This window comes from Triplophysa rosa, linkage group LG3 (assembly GCF_024868665.1).
Source record: "Triplophysa rosa linkage group LG3, Trosa_1v2, whole genome shotgun sequence".
In the NCBI taxonomy this organism is placed as follows: domain Eukaryota; kingdom Metazoa; phylum Chordata; class Actinopteri; order Cypriniformes; family Nemacheilidae; genus Triplophysa; species Triplophysa rosa.
The window spans coordinates 9671356-9691132 of NC_079892.1; the positions used below are offsets into that span (position 1 = coordinate 9671356).

The following is a 19777-nucleotide window of genomic DNA, read 5'->3' on the forward strand; positions in this document are numbered from 1 at the left end:
ATGCACAGTCCTTGTAAGTGTTTTCTTGTGCTAAAATTATTCATTTTTAGAAAAAAAGGATTTAGTAAGGTATATAAATGTAACCATAGCTGTTTAAGAGCAGCAAGGCTAGGACGTTCATATTCAATTTGCCGACGTTTGCAACCAAGTAGCAATTATATAGCTTAAAGAAAAGCTTTGTTAAACTTAACAGTCTTTTGGCCTATAATTCTGAAATAGGCTAATTCGTATTAAATAATAAGAAATGAGATTCGACACTTCAGACAGACTGGCATTACCTCAGACACAACTGAACAGACTTTGAATTGGAATGACTTCAGGATGTGAGCATGCATTTTTATAAAGTGGGAGGTTTACTGAATTAGTTCTCATCATTGCCTCAGGGTACAAATGCAGGACTGCACTTTAGACACCCCTCTTTTGAAATACATGCATTAATAGAGTAAACATCTATTATTTCATAAAAAAGGGGAAATAAAGTATAGGCTATACCAGGGCCGTGCACAGACATTTTGAGCGGCAGTAGCCGAAACAAAAAAAGGGCACTTGGGGTTGGGGCAGGAGAAGACACCACACGCTCTTAGAGATGTCTTTCAACTTATGACACTGTAGCACTCAGTAAATATGTAAATCTATATTTTATGTTGTGCTATGTTCAGGTACAACTCTTAAAACATTTATAGTAGCCAATACAGCATTTTCACAATCATTTTTCAACATTATTTGCAGGTGCAAAAGCGATATTTACGTTTATGCATTTGGCAGATGCTTTCATCCAACGTGAATTACATTGCATTATACTATACATTTGTTTCTGAGTATGTGCAATCCCTTGGATCGAACCCATGACATTGGCATTGCTATAGTGCCATGCTTTATCCAATGAGCTACAGGAAATATTGATGCATTAACATTAACAAATGATTCAATGGTTTTCACATGCTCTCCTGCTATCTAGGCTACTATTAATATGGTCTTAATAAAATGTCATTTCTATGATATATATGTTATAGATGACTGGTTTCAACTAAGAAAATAGATCAGGGGAAATGTACTGCACAGGAGTTACAGTGTGACAAACTGTCAGCTTTGTGAAGGCATTTTCTACAAAGTGTTTTGATTTGACAAGAATTCTCATTTTCTTATGAGAATTGATATTTTGTCCAAGTTGTTTGCAGTTAGCACCAATATTAGAAAACCAGGAGCAAAACATTACCAACAAAGACACAAAAAACAAACATGTGGATAATACAGTGACGGGATGAACTTCTGATACTGTCGTCTTCACTCCAGTGTTCCGACAGAGACTGTCTGTGAGTGATACTTGGGAGCGAGCGGGAAAACACGGGGCGGATAGGCGGAATCAGAGGATGTTTAGCGTGTGTTAATAGACGTCTTTAAGCGGGGATCTTGAATGGATGCCTGCCCGGAGGTGGGGTTGAGTGGGGCTCCTAAGAGGATGAGTGGCGGAGGGGCAGTGGCTCTAGCCACCGGGCCACCCCACTGTGCACGGCCTTGGGCTATACACTTTCACAACCATTTCCTCATGAGGTACATACAATATCTACACAGTGTTTACTGCATCTTCATATTGTGGCTTCAAGTCAATGAGACAAATAGTTTATTTTTAAGTTATCCATGATATTGATATATTAGACTATATATTAGACTAAATGTCTCACAGTTCTCTTTTAGTGAAAAGACAATGATTTCTATCAACGAAATACTTCTTACAAGGACCACTTCATAACAACATATTATAACCAAAATTAAAGTTACTTTTCTATTTACATTACATTGCTGTCTGAGATGAGTTTCAAGGACAGTTACAGTACTGAAAAGAAAAATCAATTTTATAATTAAAAATCTAGGTCTTTGTTATTTGAGCTATACAGTTGGAGAGCTCATGTTAAAGGAGCAGTTTGCCTTCAAATTGAAAATTCTGTCATCATCTACTCACCCTCTTGCCATTTCAAACCTGTTTGACAGAATTTTCAATTTGAAGGTGAACTACTCCTTTAAAAAACAGGAACCAGCCACTGAGCCACAAAAGGTAAATGCTAACTAACCTAAAATGAATAGTTATTATTGGCCACTAGGGAGAGTGTCACCATCAAAGACTTCTTGAAACTTACTGTATGTATTTACTGTATGTTAACTTCAATCTGTGTCATTTCAACATTCTACAGATATTCTGTTTACTTATCTGTATACATGCACAAGCTACTCTATAAACAACAAAAATAAACAATATACATATGCAAAAGTAAGTTATATTGCCACTTTGAAATGATATGGTTCTATCTGCATTCTAAGCATCTTTAATATATTGAGCTTCAAAGTTTTTGCATTGCCTTAGACGTTGTATCGAACTTTTTTGCTTTCTAAAGAAGTCTTAAATGTACACAACATAAAGGAAAAAAACATCACATAATGTAAATAAGAATATGTGAATTTTGACCAAAATATCAGATAGAACTTTATAATTCCAATGTGACGATATGCAGTATGCACATAAAAAGTGCAAAGCAGTTTATAGCAACTCTAAGTCTCTTTGAATATCAACATTCACAAACTTATCGTAAATTCCTTTCTTTAAAAAAAAGTATATAATACAAAAACATAAACAATGATGTTCAAATAGAACATCTCCTGGAACCTCAAACCTTTAGTAGCTGTCTGTTAGACTGCCTGAGGCCAACATTTTGGCCAAGTGAATGAGAAGTCCAACATTTGGATGTCAAACAACAGCGTGCCATAAGATTGTGTATAGTCAAGAACTCTGACTACAAGGCATCCTGTTTCATTTTAAAACTAAATACATTTTCATATTTCTAAATGTCACAATGGTCATACTCCAGTGATGTTTGCCACCGGTGCCCATTCTGGATAGGTGTCCAAGTTAAGCAGAGGTGTTCCCCATGTTGTAAGAGCCAACAGGACCGTAAGAACGCCTATAATGTTAACACCCAGGCCTGCCTTCACCTGAAATGACAAACAAACCACACAAAGCATATAATATACAATATGCATATAGTGTATGACTTTCATGTGACAACTCAACGATTAATGAACTGGTAAAAGCGCTCACCATATCCATGCTTGTGAGATGGCCATATGTGAAGACAATGGCATTAGGAGGATTGGAAACAGGCAGCAGGAAGGAGAAAGACACACAGAGAGCTGTGGGAATCAGCATGTAAAGAGGGTTCACCCCAATCGCCTCTGCCTGGCAAAGACAATTTGCAATGAGAATACTTCAAAAAAGATTAAAAGCACGTAATGTTTGACTTTTAAGTGACAGGTCAGAAAAGCAGCCGTACCAGGGGGGCCAGTATAGGCAAAAAGATTGTGATTGTGGCAGCATTGCTGGCCACCTCCGTGACAGAGGTGACAATAAGGCAGGCAATGGTGACCGTGGCTAAAGGAGGGAGATTTCCCAGGGGAGTCAGCAATTCAGCTACCCAAGACGACAAACCAGAAATCTGAAAAACAAAATGAAAAGGTTGTCTTCGAAAGGCCTGTAAAGATATTTGGAAACCCTCACAAACATGATATTCCTGTTAGCATTGAAACATCAGCTTTCATGAATACACCTCTTTGTATGCTTGGCTGGAGTCGTAACTTAGCTGTTTGTCAAGATACAGCATCCACATATTACATACTGTATGGAAAATGTGGCACAGCAGTCAGTCACCCAGCGTTTGAAGATTTTAAAGACTGAACTTGCCATGCCATTTGGATGTCTGTCCAAACAGAGCTGGAGCCTTGGTGATAAGAACCCACCCCACTCCACCCAAACCAGAAGAATATTAAGAAATAACAGCTCTTGTTTGAGTCTGACATGAGGAAAGATCCGTTTGTTATGTTGAAAATGATGTCGCTCTTATAATAGAAGCATGTAATTAGCTCTAACTGAACGTCTACACAGACAGAACAGCGCTATTGTTGTTCGCTCTAAAATGTTAATGGGTTCCACGGTGTTAAAAGTCTTTGATGTGATCTGTCTTTTCATTCAGTTCTTTTAAAAGGAATGTTTGGGATTATGAGTAAAGCGAGCAATTGAGCTGTCCAAAGTGAACTATAGTCTGGTTAATTGAATCCAAGCCTGTTCGAATGGACCATTAATTGATTCTTATATAACTTTGATTCTATTTGTTTTTTCTGTCACACATAGAGTTGGATTTCCACAAAGCTATGCTCTTACCTTTGTGCCTTCAGCCAAAGCGAAACCCCCACCCACGAGCAGACAGATCTCCCATGGCATACAAGCCTGGAATTCCTTCCATGTTATCAAGGTCTCTGTCGCAGGATTAAAAACATTTATCAACACCAAATCGTCATCGACAGACAGTCCGCGAGGAAACATTTTGAAGGTTTTCACACTGCAGAAAGGCAAAGATGAAGAACAAGTACCGTAGCGATTTGCATTTGGTTTGTGAGCTGGGATGATGAAGAACATGAATCCCAGCAATAGTGCTACAGTGGCGTCCGTAGCGTAGCCTCTGTGCCTGAACAGATAACATACATATACAACGAATAATTATAAGGTAGTCAAGAAACTTAGTTAGTTTAAATAAATGTAGTTTAACAATGTTCCTCTGATCTACAGCACTACATGTATGTACATTTACACCTACAAAAATGAAGTTGATAAATGTTACTGCAGTACTCACTCAGCGAACAGCGATGACCAGCCGGGCATGAAACCCGGCTCTCTCGCAAACCACAAAACTGCCATCAGAATGAAGATAACCAAGATGTTGATCTCCTGCCAGCTGTGTCACAAGAAAAAACAGTCAGTGAGTGGTTTTTATATAAAAAAATGAACACATTTTTCATGAATTTCTTACTAAGTATTTTTCTGTTGCTTTCTAGCACAAAGCAACAGAAAAATACTTAGTATTTTTCTGTTTTGTATTTGTATTGGTTTTTATGGAAACCAATTTGTATTGTTTTTTATGGAAACTGTAATGGTTCTATTGGTATGTGATGGATTCTATTGGTGGGATGTTAAATCCTACTGGAATAACGCCCAAAACACACTACAAAAAGGAATTTTGTGATGGTTTTAATGGAAAAAGCTAATGGTTCGTAATGGTATTTTAATGAAAACCATTAGAATTTCTTTAATGCTTTCTGTTGGGTTTCTATTGTTTTTTTTTTCAGCAGGAAAGGAAAGTGACCTAAGATAAATTGTCTTGTTTTATGAAAGTTTCTTTTTCTTCAGTTTTTTTCTCTAACTTAATTCTTAAAATTTCCTTTACAAAAACAAGACTTTAATATCTTAGGTCACTTTCCTTGTCAAGTAAATGTATCTTGATTTAATAATTTTTCATTACTTGTACAAAAAAACAAAATGAAAATGCTTAGTAAGAAATTATTTTTAGTCAGGTTTTTAAATCTTTCTGAGTTCAATTGGCACATTTTGAAGAATTTAACAAACAATGCAGATTTGGGCTTTTTACGGGTAACCTTGCCCCAAAATCATGTTATTTTCATGTTGTTAAACAAAAAGCCAACATGTTGGATTGCTCAAACAACCAGCAGTAGGCCTATTTTGGAAGTCCATTCAGAAGCGTCTTACTCAGTATTTGTCTCTGCACATTAAACTTATGTTTAATAAACTAAATTACACTTAAAACTCCTTTTTGCAATGAGTTTTGCACATTATTCCAAGATTAATCTGCCAGAGAACACCCCCTAGAATCCATCACTTACCACCATTACAGTTTCCATTAAAACCATTACAATTTCCATTATAACCATTAAATCTATGAAATGTCTCTTGTGTTTTGGACAGGGTACTATTGTTTTATCATCAGGGTTTTGATATAATGTTATAGTGAGAATTCCAACCTTATAGGTCCAAGTGAGTTGTACTGATCCTGAAGCACCTTGGCAGTCTTTCTTTCTTTATCAGTCTGCTTCCTGGAGCACAGACTGGCACGAAAGCTATGGATGGGTACAAATGTGGATATGCTTTAATCTTTGGATCTTAAACATGTCATTTTAAAGTTAACTTTTTTCTGGAAAAAATGAAAAAAAAACATATCTGCATGCATGCTCTATGAGTGATCCTTCATCAGAAGAAGATGAAATCGCAATAGAATTCTGCTTGATCAAATATGATTATTCTGGAGAGACGAGAAAGAGAGATCAGAAGTGAGACAGAGAACCTGAGGTGAGGTGAGAAAAATTTCAGTCTGATCTGAAATGATGAGTTTAAATGATAGCCGAAGAGGTGGAGTAGAAATGAGGAACAGAGAGGGGTCAGGGAAAGGCTTACGGAATAGACATCATTACGATCACTCACTTGGTTCCTAGGAACATCCAGTGCAGGAATATCCATGACAAAATCAGCATAATTATGCAAATGGGAAGACAAAGGACAAACCAGTTCCCAAAATTTATGCTTTTGCATTCTGGGTAATACCTGAGGAAATAAAAACAAGCAAGACTTAGACTGATATATCAATACACCAACCAGATACCAGACCATGAACAGCAATATTTATTATTAATATAGTTTTATTGACACACATCAGATCAAAGACAAGAAGTGAACTCACTGGTGGATGTATTCAGCGAAAATGAGATTGGCTGAAGTTCCTGGCAGGGTTGTCAGACCCCCTATGGATGACGAGTAGGCAATGCAGAGTGACAGGCCTTTGCAAATCATGTGATCTTCACGGCTCTTGTACTTTCCGTTTGACTGTGGCGCCGGTGCCTATAACAAACATTCAGAAAAACAGCATTATACTATATGAATACTAGATGAAGAGAGATTTTGTATGTGTTTTTATGCCTAGTGCGTTTGACTCACTTTAGTTTCAGGTTCCTCAGGGGCTGTCTGAACTGGCTCTGTAACTCCTGCTTCAATGCTGCAAGTGTAAAGAAAGTGTAAAAAAGTGCTGATTCAATCTTATACATGAATGTTCTTTTGAAATTGTATGCATGGTCACCTTTTCATATTCTCAGGTTGGTCATACTGGGCCTCGATATCTGTTAAAATAGATATTTAATGTTTGAATGGTACAAAGTTTTAGAAGGTTACAGTTTAAGACGATCATTCATATCACGTATTTCTGGAAAAAAATAAAAGATGCTTTTATCAGCATTCATACAGTACATGTATTATGGCCTGTCCGTTCCAGCGTCTATTGAATTTTAACACAATCAAACCTTAGGAGTGATATAAAGTCACTCAACAGCAATGTGAAAGACTAAGAGAATGCAAAGTTGCAGTGATTCAAAATCAGGGTTGTTCCATCAAATATTATTTTGTTCTAAAGTTTTCTGCAGTTTTTCTGAATGTTTGTTATAGGCACTGGCTCCACTGTCAAACAGAAAGAGCTTGTAAAGATCACATTCAGGAACCTGAATACATGTAAAACATTAGCATTGTGTTGATTTAAAATGAATATGAAATTGTTTTCTCTGCAGTAAGTCTGAAAATATTCTTATAAAAATATTATTTTTGCAAATAATGCAAATAAAAACAACATTTTAATTTTGAACTTTGAAGAAATGTTGTTTACAGAATGTAACAAAAATGATAACTTAACCTAAACACATACAGTATAAATAGTAAATAATATTTTATTTAAAAACAATAGAAGCTTAGGTACATCAAATACCTTCAAGCTGTAGGGCAGGGTTGGAGATGCCATTTAACGCCCCCTTGTGGTCTTTGCTGGGCTCGTCTCCTGCGCTCAAAACCTGCTGTATCACAGCTTCCACAATCGGCATCACCATCGCCACAGTTGATGTGTTGCTCAGCCACATGGAGAGAAAAGCACAGCCCACCATGAAGCCCAGCATCAACCTGTAAAACATGCAGTCCATCAGATACGATATATCTGTGAAATCGCTTCATCCTCAAAACAGATCTCAAAATGTTAATATGTGTCAATTAGTTGTAGGTCTTACATGCCAGGGTTGACTCCGACCAAGGTCACCAATCTAAGAGCAATTCTGCAGTGAAGACCCCACTTCTCAATGGCTGTTGCTAGACAGATGACCCCAAGCAACAACAAATGGAAGTCTTTGAAATACACAGAGGCGACCTAAAGAGAGAGATGTTGAATTAAATCCTTTGTACAAACTATCCACATGAGTGTACAATAGTAGTCTAAAAACTATAGTTTTCATAGGATTGTTTTCCGAACGTAAAGTTTTCAGGGGTGTGTACCTGAGAAGACTTCATGATCCCAAACAGAGGGAAAAGAAGAGCTGGCAGAAGGGCCGTAATTGACAGAGGCAGGACCTCTGTCATCCAGTACACAGCCATCAGAATCAAAATATAAGCACATTCTGCTTCCTGTGGACATGAAATTAATCTTTACAAGCATTCAGATAAGTGAAAAAAGATCATAATAATAATACATTATCAGTGTCTTTTACAATATCAGATATGTGGCAAAACTGTCCATCAAAATATTACTTGCTCTCCTCCTTACTGTATATCCTTAAATTTAATGCAGTTTTTTCTTAACCAACATTCATTTAGATCCCAGATGGATAGTTTAATAAAAATGATTTGATCATTTACCCACTCTCATGTCAACAAACTTCTTTTGTGCAGATATTTTGAAGAATGTTAGTAACCAAACAACATTGGATCCAATTATCTTCCATTGTATGGACACAAAACCACTAAGAAATTCCTCAAAATATCATCTTTTGTGTTCCACAGAAAAAAAACGTACAGATATGTTTGTCGCACATCTAACCTTTGTCTTGATAACCAGAGGCAGCGGTAGAAGTGACAGTGGCGTGAGGATGATGATCAGGGGTTTCACGAAGCTCCAGGAACATCTAAGCCTCCTCATCCTGTGGCCGAAACACAGTCAACTCAAGGACTTTGCCTTATGATTGGCTTTTAAACAATCTGCTGCTGATTAATCTTTGCCCCGTGCCACCAGCGTCCACTCTTACTGCTCCATTCCAGGCATGTCATAAAGTCTTATGGCCATTGAGATTAAGTTTAAGATTAGACTCCTCCTTTACTCCATCCATTTATATTTACACTTTATAAACAAAGTCACCAACAAATTTGCATATGAGGTTATAAAAACAAGACAGTTACACACGTAAACCCATTGACATGTCTTATTGAGACACGCTGTGACCTGGAATTCATATTTTTTACTCTTAACAAAAAAACGTCACCATCCGTTTCCTTGAGCTCTAATCTGCAGCACAGGGGTCTGTTAAAGAACAACCTGTGAGATTTTATAAACATAAACTCTCAGAAATCACTCATCAGGTGATAATCCTTACCGGAGATTGTTTCCAAGGAATGAGAGTTTGATCAGAAGGGATTATTTATGAAAAAAAAAAACGACAAATAGATTAAAATGAAAATTAACATTTAAAGTGAATATAAGTTGATAAAATAATAAAATATTAAATAATATGCAAAAATAAAATAAAAGTACACTGTAAGTACCTGTAATTTTATAGAAATTTACTATTTTTTTTTACAGATTTTATCCATGTTAAATTAATGAAAAAGACTGCAAATTTCACAAAAAAAAACACGAAAAACATGTAATTTTACGTAAAAAGCAGACATTTACAGTTTTTTACAGGACTTTTTATGGAGCATTTTTGAAATACGGTAAAAAAACATCAAATTACAGAAAAAGACAAGAAAACAAGAAAAACATCAAATTTAAGGTGACTCCAGGTGCCGGAAAATTTCAGTTTTTTACAAAAAAAACTGTGTATATAAAAAGCTTTTAGTTCATATTTCATTTGTACTTCCACGTGTTTAAATCTCAAACATTGACAAAATTCACGCTTAGCACTTTTAAATATTGATGAATGTAAATATGTAAATAATTGAATGTAAATATTGATTAAACATTGACTAATCCTGCATCTTTCCAATTTTTGACCAATCCAAAGGTTTCTATAATGAGAACACCCTCCCCCAACATCAAGTGCAACTGACTGGTAAGTAAGCAAATCCTGATTTATGGCTGTGACGTCTGGTTTCCAAATGAAATGTCAACACAAGAAAATTGTGTTCATGAAGCAAATTTATTCTTTATTTTGGTCACTACGCACATTAAGTTGGACACGCCCCCTCCAATCTTCCAATTAGTCATCGATGGATTCTTTAAGTGACCTTTACCTTTCTCTAATCTTGTTTATTCTGTAACATCCAGCTTTAATACATGCAAGTTTAAACTGTATGTCAAATATTTTCATAGAAAATCCATGGGAAAAAGTCAGCAGTTGGCTTGTGGCCAGCTATAATGTCAAATCTGACTCAAAGTGTCGAGGTCAGCTGATGTTCAGTCCCTTCACTCAGTTATTATGTCTTCATGAGCTCTCTTTACGATTGTCACAGTAAGGATTACCAGGGATTTGAAACTCAGAAGAGTCTTTCCTTGAAACATCATTGGATAACTTGGCTCAGAGGGTTTACAAGACTGTATTCTCTGTCTTTACTATTACACATTAATCCCCCTCTTGTGCTTTTCTGTCGGTTGTATCAGATACCACATAGCCACAATTTGTTATCAATATTAGCATAACAAAGATTAAAATATTTCCTAGCGTTCAAAGATTACAAGAGATTACACAATGCTGGTGGAAAAAATACATATTCATACAGTCGACTTGTAAGAAATTTAAACAATAACCTCAAAATGACCTCATGTCGGTTTCTCTGAGGCCAACAGGCTTTTCAATATTTTTCCACCTAAACTGGTTCATGCCTGCGAACAAAAGTGTTGTTTAACAGATTTAAAGGATTACAGTAGCGGTTATGATTTCAAAGACTCAGGAACCGATTAAAGTTGGATGATTTCTTTTGTTACAGCATTTACGTTCCAATGCAATTGTTTCTCTATATGTTCCCCATTCTGAAGTTTGGCTGTTTGTTATGTAAAGGATAGCAAAGAATGCTCATATAATCAAGAATAATCTTAATATTGTCATACATTTATTTTATAAACTCATGTAACATTTAAAATTCTAAAAAATAAAAGAAATCTAAATAAATGTTAACATTTTATTACATTATGAATAATATATATAATAAAATGTTATAAAATACTACAAATTATCATTAAAAACGTACGTTTTCTCAACTATATCATGAATCTAGAGTCTTTTTAGCCATTATTCCTGTGGTGCCTGTGGTCTTGTTCTCATTTGTTCAATAGGAAACACAGGAGGAGGTTCTTGACCTTTTCTTCTAATTGCATATCTCACATGGCTCACCTCCTGATTATAACCATGGCCTAATACCATGGCATCAAAGGCCTAATTAAAACACTTGAACTTGTGCTTTTTGGGTAACAGAAGTGCTCCCAATCGCATTTAAATACATACCTGTGTGGCTTTTTGTGTGTAATAATGCTGGATAATTTAGTTGTACTGTTTTTTTTTATACTTCCTTTCTTTTATTGAACTGATGACGTAATGCTTATGCTACATTTTTCACAGGATTATAGTGAGCTGCTCTTTTTGAGTATATCTAAATCCATATAACTGCTTCCTCTACTAACAGTTCATTGGCATTGAACAATCCAATGAATCGAAACCGAAGCAGAGAGAAGGAAATTGTTTTAATATCCAGGCTGAACTGCAAAGTAAAGACAAAAATGTCTTGCAACATCTAACATTGAATTTCAAATGTTCTTAAAAGCAAACATCCACAATGTACCTCAATGCAAATATATCATTTGTAACTCGATTCAGGAAAATAGTTATACAGCAGAAGTCCTTGGGCACCTGCAGGATTGTGGGTAGCCTCTTAGCCATTCTGCTCGGTCGCCTTGGTGATGGGCTTGGAGACCAGCAGGTTGCCGAGGGCGGGGGGCTGAACCTTGGCGTCGTGCTGCCATTTGGCCACCGCAGGTATCTGTGAGAAGTACTTCCTGGCCAGCGCGTGTTTCTGCTTGACATCACGGATAACCACCACGTCGTATGCCTGCGGGGAAAAACAACACCCAGTTGTCCGGGTGTTAATGGTGCCACATGAGATTTTCTTTAGCTGGTGGCAGAAACAGTTGTTTTGTTTGTGCTTTTGTTAAGAGTCGAGTCACACACTATTAAAGATGATCAAATCTAAACATCTAATGTAAAACAGGGTTTTGTCAAGATTCATTAATAAATCCTTATTACGCTATAACGCTCGAACACACTGCCACCTGCTGGTCACTGCTAATAAAATGGTATAGTGTATTATTACAGATATTAATCTTTGAATGTTGCTTCAAATCGATACAGATATGACCATCTAATGTATGCTATTCCGTGTTTAATTTAGTGCAACAGTTACGTGGATATTGAATATCCTTGTGTTCCCCTCTGATGTTTAATCATTTCTCTCTGTTAAAGGAATGCATTGAAGAGCAGAAACTGTTGTGGCTTCAGTACCTTTCTGATGTTCTCCACTTTGAGGTGTGTGGCTGCCTCGTCTTTTGTTAGAAGGATGCAGTTCCACGGGCTCCAGGCTGAGTTCTTCTCCCACCGCACAAGCAGCAAGTCGTGCAGGTCTTTACACCCGCTCAGAGCAGACTGGGCCCCCCACAGCTCATCCACCAGGTACCGCAGGTCCTGCTCCTAATAAAGATACAATAGATGTTCATCAAAGCAAATCAAAGTTCCTTTATGACGTTGACAACTTCATAAATTGGTGGGACTTCCCACGCTAGAGCGGCCATAGGGTTGCACTTTCCCTCATTCATGGTAATACAATAATCTGAACATGAAACCGAAGAGCGGTGGTGTCATAAAATGTGGCTCTTATAAATTCAATAAACTTATCAACTGAAGTGTGAGTGTACATATTTCTACAGAAGTTTTTCAGTCCCTTTTAGAAACCAGTCGTTGAAAACTTGCTCCCTTGCGAAAACCTGCTTTTTCCAAGATGCGGTTCACATTTCTGTAATTGCCCACTGTACCTGTAGTAAGTATGTGATTTTGGATTCGGGGCTGCACTTGGCCTCAGTTTCACGCAGATGTTTGAGTATGTTCTTGTAGAGGCAGAAGTCTTCTCTGCGGCGGCCTTCATTGTCTAACTGTGTACAGCGGCGACAGAGGCCAACCACTGATGTGTTAGTCTTCAAGGCAAAGTCGCTGGATGACTTGTACTCATTACAACCGCTACACAAATACATGTTCTTCCTAAGGTCAGCTGGATACTGAGGAGACAAAAAAGACGGAATAAATAATTTGGTCGTTAATGAGATTTTAAACTAAAATTTTTTAGTTTAGTATTTTTCCTTCATATCTAAGTCAAATACATCTGTGTGACGTTGCTGAAATGAGACACATGTGAGATTAGGGGCATCTTTTCCTTAGGAAATATATCTAAAAGCTATTAGACAAAGCAAACCTCTCCATTTACATTCAATCTCTTTGCTGTCTATGAGAAACCAATTTAAAGAGATCTTATTAGTGCTTTTTCTTACTGTGTGGCCAGAAAATATAGACGTTACAGCTCAATGTTACGGTAAATGACAGATTCGCCACATACCTGCAGCAGTTTGGACACCTGAGGGTTGAACTCGGGGGTTTTGATGTACTGAAGGAACAGCGTAGATATTCTCTTTCTCAACCCATCCATGTTTTTCTTCTTCATCCCCCTCATCAGCAAATCCACCTCCCTGTCAATCAAATCCACTATCTCCTGTGTCAGCTTACATTTATGATCCTATTTGAAAGAACACACACAAAAAAAATGAGTCAAGCAGATATGCATGTCACAAGTATTTACATGAAATAAAATCACCCTCATCAAGCAGTCATCTGTCAGATTTATATTTTTAATTTAAATGTTTTTTATTAAGTAATAAATAACGCCATCAGTCAAATTAATATATACAGTACATATATATATATATATATATACAAATATATTTTTGGGTTTTCTAAATTTTTGTCTTCTTATATTTTTTATGAACCACATTCAAAATATGAGTGTAGGGAGGTAGAGAGAGAGTTTGAAACCATTATATTTTTTACCATTCAATTTTAAACAAGCGTTGAATTATTTACATTACGATGGTATCTAGTTATAAAATTGTCTCAGTTATTAATATCACGGTTATCGATCATTTTGGTATATTGTGACACACCTAGTTGTATACAGTTACAGGCTACAAGAACTAGTCTAGAACTGACCTTCACAGTGTGTTTGATGGTAAGCACCACATCCAGACGTTCATCCTTTGTGACTTCATCCTGGGTGATGCTGTTGTACAAATCTCGCAGCTCAGAACCTCTGATAGTGAACTGTGTGTCCATCTGTGTCACCTTCCCGTCAAACGCACGCCACTTTTTAGGCTCTGCACACTAAAGGAAGCACATCATTGGCTGCTGAGAGGATGACATTTATTAACTCAATGTAAAGAACCACCAGTGGACCTCCTATGGAATATTAAAGGCTTGAAGGCTATCAGGGTTTACTTTTGATCTAGTTTGTTATCAGCATGTTATCAGTCTCTTCGAAAGTGACTTCAATGCGTTTTACTGCAGGGGCATTTTCACTGAAACAAAGGGATAGTTCACCCAAAAATGAAAATTCTGTCATCATTTACTGACTCCTGTCAATATAAGCCCACAAAAGAAGATATTTTGAAGAATGTCAAATATCTGCGTTTGTGTTCTGCAGAAGAAAGTCATACAGGTTTAATATGACATTCCTTTTTGTTCCGAGTTTTTAAAGGAAAGGTTTCTGTAAGGTTTGGATTTAAAGTAACTCATGAGGACACAGCAGATTAGCAAAGACTGTCACCTTGTTGAGGAAGGCAAGAACAGCTTTATCCTGGTTCCTCTCGAATGCAGCTGTTTTATGCCGTTCTATAGATGAGATGAACTGGGTCTCTTGCTCCAGCAGAGCGCACAGGGCTGCCTTTTTCTCCGCACCAGAAAAGGCGGCGTTGATGCGCTCCTCCTCCTCTTGTCTCCATTCTGACACAAGCCGAGAAAGACAGAGAATGACGACCTGACTTACATACATACAAGTGCACACATCCTCAATGTCCATCTCAATACAAACACTATTATATTCAACTATAACATAACTTATTGACTTAAAATAAAATTCTGTCATCATTTATTTACCCTCACACCATTCAAAACCTGTACGACTTTATTCTGTGGAAGATATTTTGTGTCCACATTAGAAGTAAATGGGGGGTAAATGTTATTTGGTTACCAGCAAAATACTGTATTTTCTTTTGTGTTCTGCAGAAGAAAGAAACTCATACAAGTTTGGAATGACATGAGGGTGAATAAATGATTTGAATTTTTTGGTCCTCAAAAAGATCAACTCAAACACTCTTGCTCACTTTTTAAAGCATTATAAAGCAGATCAAAGTCTGCTTTTCTCTCTGGGTTCATCCAGCGGCGATACTTATCTCTGATCCCCTGTTCTTTCTCTTCTTTCTTCCGTCTCTTTTCATTTTCCAACCATGCCAGATGCAGCTCTTTCGCCTGTCTCAGGCCGTCTGTGAAACTCTTGGCCAGCCAGCGTCTGAGATACGTCTGGAGTGTAACGACCTGAAAAAAACATACACTGTCATTTCTCCTACAGTAAAAAGCACATGCAGTAGCCATCAGAAACATCCTCTTCCAACCTGGAGACACGTACAGCTTTCAGTCTCTTGCTGTGATACTCATCTGCAGTCATGTAAATCCCTGAAGGTGTTATAAGTTTGTCCTCCATGTTGGACACATAGCAGCCGATGCTGGTCATCTGAGTCGAGGCGTTTTTGGAACACTGCTGGTCCTGGTTTCTTAACATGACGGTCTGTTTAAAAGTCGAGAAAACGCTTGAATGTTGTCTCAAAAACTGTGACATTTTTGAAAGGTGTGTGTATGCACCTGCGTGTCCCTGCTGAACATCTCAATTCCTCTGTCAGGCCTTTTCTTAGCTATGGTTTGCACAGCAGCATGATGATACTTAGCCTTTGTGACTTTATGACGGTATCCTCCAAGAAATGCCTTTCCTCGAGTGGCCCTCTCGATTTCCACCACCACATCCTGATATGTGTCTGCATCTTAAAGAAACATACTTGTCAAACTTGTCTTATATTTTGTCTGTTCATACGCATCTGTAGTTTTGATGGTACCTGTTTGCACTCTAACAGTGATGACATCCGGCATGTTGTATTCTTGCTGTGGTTTGATTTGTCTAATGGGGTAATTCTCTGGATCTAATGAGCTCAACTCAAACTGGACCATCCCATGTGGCTGTACACCAATGTCCATCAGCGTCTGGTCATCATCGACACACTTTTCTAAACCAAACGAAGCAAACATTTCTCAAAATATTTTCCTTTGTGTTCCACAGAACAATTTTTTCCATCTCTCCTATGAGGGATACTTCAGCCATCATTTTGACTTATAAAAGCCAAAGGAATAAAATGCAAATCTCTTACCATCTAAAGTGATCTGTATGTTATCTGATGGCACTCTGAGCTCAAAGGCAAAGTGGTTTTTCAGATCCAGGATTGTAAGGCCAATAGTAAAGGCAACCGTTATCATGTGCCTATCTGGCATTAGCAAGATCTTAACTGAAAGAAAAAGAAACACAAATGTTGCATGAACATGAATCTTTGTGTAAATAAACAAACAATTAAGGGATAGATGGACGCGCCTGGCCCGAATTTAACTTCGGTCTGTGTTTGGTTATAATATAATTTATTTTATTAATATTAATGTTTTATTGTATATAAATTGTATTCAATTGAAACTACTCAACGAAGTTAAGTTTGAGCTACATGACGTTAGTTTATGTTGGTGCACCTGAAACCGTCAATAGATCGACGTCACGCCTCGTTGAATGTTGCGCCATCTTGGGAGGATGGCTGCTAGTGCGTTCAATGCAGTGTTTTGTTTCTCTTGTTTGATTAGGAAATATAACCAGGTCGGTCTTGATGTGTTAAAAAACTGCAATAGCATTACGCAGAGTCGTTCAGGAAAAGCCTGTGGTTCTTTCACTTTCGATTTCTCCATTTATAAAACAAAACAAGTAACGGTACATATCAAAACAATAATAGCAGTGGAGTATTATCCTCCCAAGATGGCGGCGCCACCGCAACATAGGGCGTGACGTCAGCTTCACATTCTCTATAGCCTATTATTACATGGTAATATACTGTATTGTAATACTAAACGTGACTTTTACTGTTTTAACATATCTGACCATATCAAGAAGCCCCACTTTTAGTTGTTAGTGAAAATGCTACTTTTTTTACCTGTTGCTGTCGAGTTTCCAACCTCACTGGATGACATGATCTTGGTTTCACTTCCATGAGGATTTATTTCGTATCGATTCGCTTGAGAAGTTGCATCCGCGATGTTTTCTTCTTGTAAAATCATGTCTGTTGATGTATAGACGTTAAATGTGATATTTTGATCTTCGTCGACAACTTCTTGATCTTCGTTCTCAGTTTGATTGACATCTTGTATGGGGACCCGCACCGCACGTCGCTCGGGTTCAGGACTGTTATATTCACTGTCGTGCTTTGACATGACAAAGCTGTCGCGCCACCATAACACTACACCTTATGTCAGTTTAAGCGTATTTTTCAAGAAATTTAATCGCGAAAGCTATATTAAGGGGTGAAATAAACGAGCCGTGCTGTGGTTTAGACTTGTCAGAGTGAGTGTGTGGTGTTTGGCCGCTGCTATGGTAACCATGGTATGTGTGATTCGCGAGTCATTCATTTGATTCTTTGTAATTATTTGGCTTTGTAAAACACTCGACCGAAAGCAGAGTGAAAAAGACAGTGAGGTGGAAGCAGTAGTATTGTTAATAATGATTATAATAATTAAGTATTAAAAATACCATTAGTTCATACAGACGTCACGTGAATGTTTTCTGTACAGTAGGCAGCTCTTATTAACACAATACCACAGTATTTATCCTGTTTTTATCACTTGACACAAACTATGAGCCAAATAACCTAAAAAGACAGTGACAATATATCAATTTGTCATTTGATGGCAGAGCGATAGCTAAAAGATTCGGCGAATCGTGTTTTAGACGGTTCATTGAACAAACTGTCCAAAAGAATCGATTCACTGATTCAGACTTAACAAAGCGCAGACAAGTATGGTGCTGATGCTAATTGAATTAGGATATATTGAGACAGCTTAAAACAGAGATATTGAAAAGTAAGAAAAATCAATGTAATGCATTTTAATCCAGGGTGTGTGTTGCCATGTTTACACATGAAAGGGTTTTATTTATTTACACTTAGGCCTAAACTTAAATGAGTCATTTGCAATATTTAAAAACAGGTATGGGTTACAGTATGTCTGCTTTATCATATCATACATCTTCAACCACTTTAACACTTTGGTTTGATTAATACTTTTTAAAATTGTGACTAATGCATATGTATGCATGTACAATGTATGATTTTAACGTGCATGTAAAAACTCAAGAGGTAGGTAGTAAAAACTATTGCCGAACAATACTGTTGTATTCTTTAAGATCGGCAAGAGATGTGAATTTAAAACTGCTGGCAGCAATCAAGACAGGTAATTCCATTCCAAAGACTTCTTTCCACTTTGATAAAAAAAGTTGATTCATCAGGTTATTACATGTGAAAATGGAACACTTGGCAGAGAACAACGCCATTTCAAGTACATTAGTCAGTAATCTGTAGCATGCACTGTGATCATAAGGTGACATCGCAGTTATTCATGAGCTCATGAAAAAGAACTAGAGGTGGTCCTGTAAATTTTGAATCTTGATTGACACTTATTTTACTAGAAAGATGAGAATTAAGATCATGTTATCAATCTGTAGGTCTGGACTAATTACTAGAGAATGTGACAAATAGTTCTAATGTTGGACTGTAAATCTTTGGGCAGAATACCTTATAGTGCTTTCATATGGTTTACCAATATAAGATTATCATTAAAATAATAAATTATGAGAGACTGCTCTGACTTTACGGATTACAGAATGTCAAAATCTTATTAAAACATGGAACATTACCACACGACACAAACTGTTTTGAATCAGATTTGAAGGATCCATTAATGAAGCGACTTAGTGAGCCTATTACGAAAAGCTGCTTTTATTGATTTATTGTTTATTTAATTGTATATTGTGAGTAACAACAATGACATTTAAATGCAAAACAAGTAAGAAAATACTCACTTGTTAATTTTGCCATTATCGTTCTGTGACATTTGTTTGTGCACTGGTTCACCTGTCTGGAAGAGCGATGCTGATTCTATTAAACAAAGTCAGCCCTGCCCCCTTTTTCTCATGCCTCAGAGGCGTTCTGGTGAAACAAAAAGAGTGGGCACACATATGCACCATGGTAGATGAATTCATTCTGGTTCAACAAATGAAGAAACCTTTCTTCAGTTAAAGAGTTTATTTGCAAAAACAGATTCTTTTTTAAGAATCTTCATAAATCTTTTTCAGAAATCATATTGTGCATTTCAAGTTATATCAATCAAACTTAAATTGGGTTATTTTGATTAAAATACAGCAAACTTACACAATAACAAACATATAATTGAAATAGAAATAGTAGACGCTGTAACATCTGCATTATGGATTCATTTTCACTTCCAGTTAGAAAGCTGCTCTAATATCATCTGAACTCATCCATGCAAAGATTATGGGTGCGTGGATAAACTAAAATCTGCAGTTTCCTAACAGTTCCTTTCCGTTCATGTTTTGGTTATAAAATTTGGTTGGATAATATATAGTTGTAGAAAATGTAAAATAAAGAATTGGCTATTATTAACATAATCATCACTCTTTGGATACAAA

General features: G+C 36.9%; 2 protein-coding genes across 3 annotated transcripts; both read right to left on the reverse strand.

The window, feature by feature from the left end:
- Positions 1-381: 381 nt before the first annotated feature.
- slc13a1 (solute carrier family 13 member 1) lies at positions 382-10957 on the reverse strand. The gene is given in 15 exon segments (XM_057329200.1): positions 382-2985; positions 3092-3229; positions 3324-3485; positions 4208-4511; positions 4677-4778; positions 5860-5955; positions 6317-6436; positions 6573-6730; positions 6827-6884; positions 6966-7005; positions 7641-7828; positions 7933-8092; positions 8095-8323; positions 8736-8835; positions 10659-10957. Coding segments are annotated over 14 exon segments (1989 nt in total). The 5' UTR covers position 8835; positions 10659-10957; the 3' UTR covers positions 382-2850.
- Positions 10958-11103: 146 nt separating this feature from the next.
- Positions 11104-17772, reverse strand: iqub (IQ motif and ubiquitin domain containing). 2 transcript variants are annotated; one of them, XM_057329199.1, is made up of 12 exons: positions 17232-17772; positions 16413-16547; positions 16104-16271; positions 15856-16025; positions 15623-15781; positions 15321-15531; positions 14765-14940; positions 14152-14322; positions 13505-13681; positions 12930-13169; positions 12403-12588; positions 11104-11953 (listed from the first exon to the last, which is right to left on the reverse strand). In XM_057329199.1, exons 1-12 carry the CDS (start codon positions 17506-17508, stop codon positions 11777-11779), a joined length of 2247 nt encoding a protein of 748 aa, XP_057185182.1. In that variant the 5' UTR covers positions 17509-17772; the 3' UTR covers positions 11104-11776. The 2 variants fall into 2 exon arrangements, with proteins under 2 accessions (XP_057185182.1, XP_057185181.1); XM_057329198.1 differs by having other exon boundaries at positions 15856-16031; positions 17232-17770.
- Between the last annotated feature and the right edge of the window lie 2005 nt (positions 17773-19777).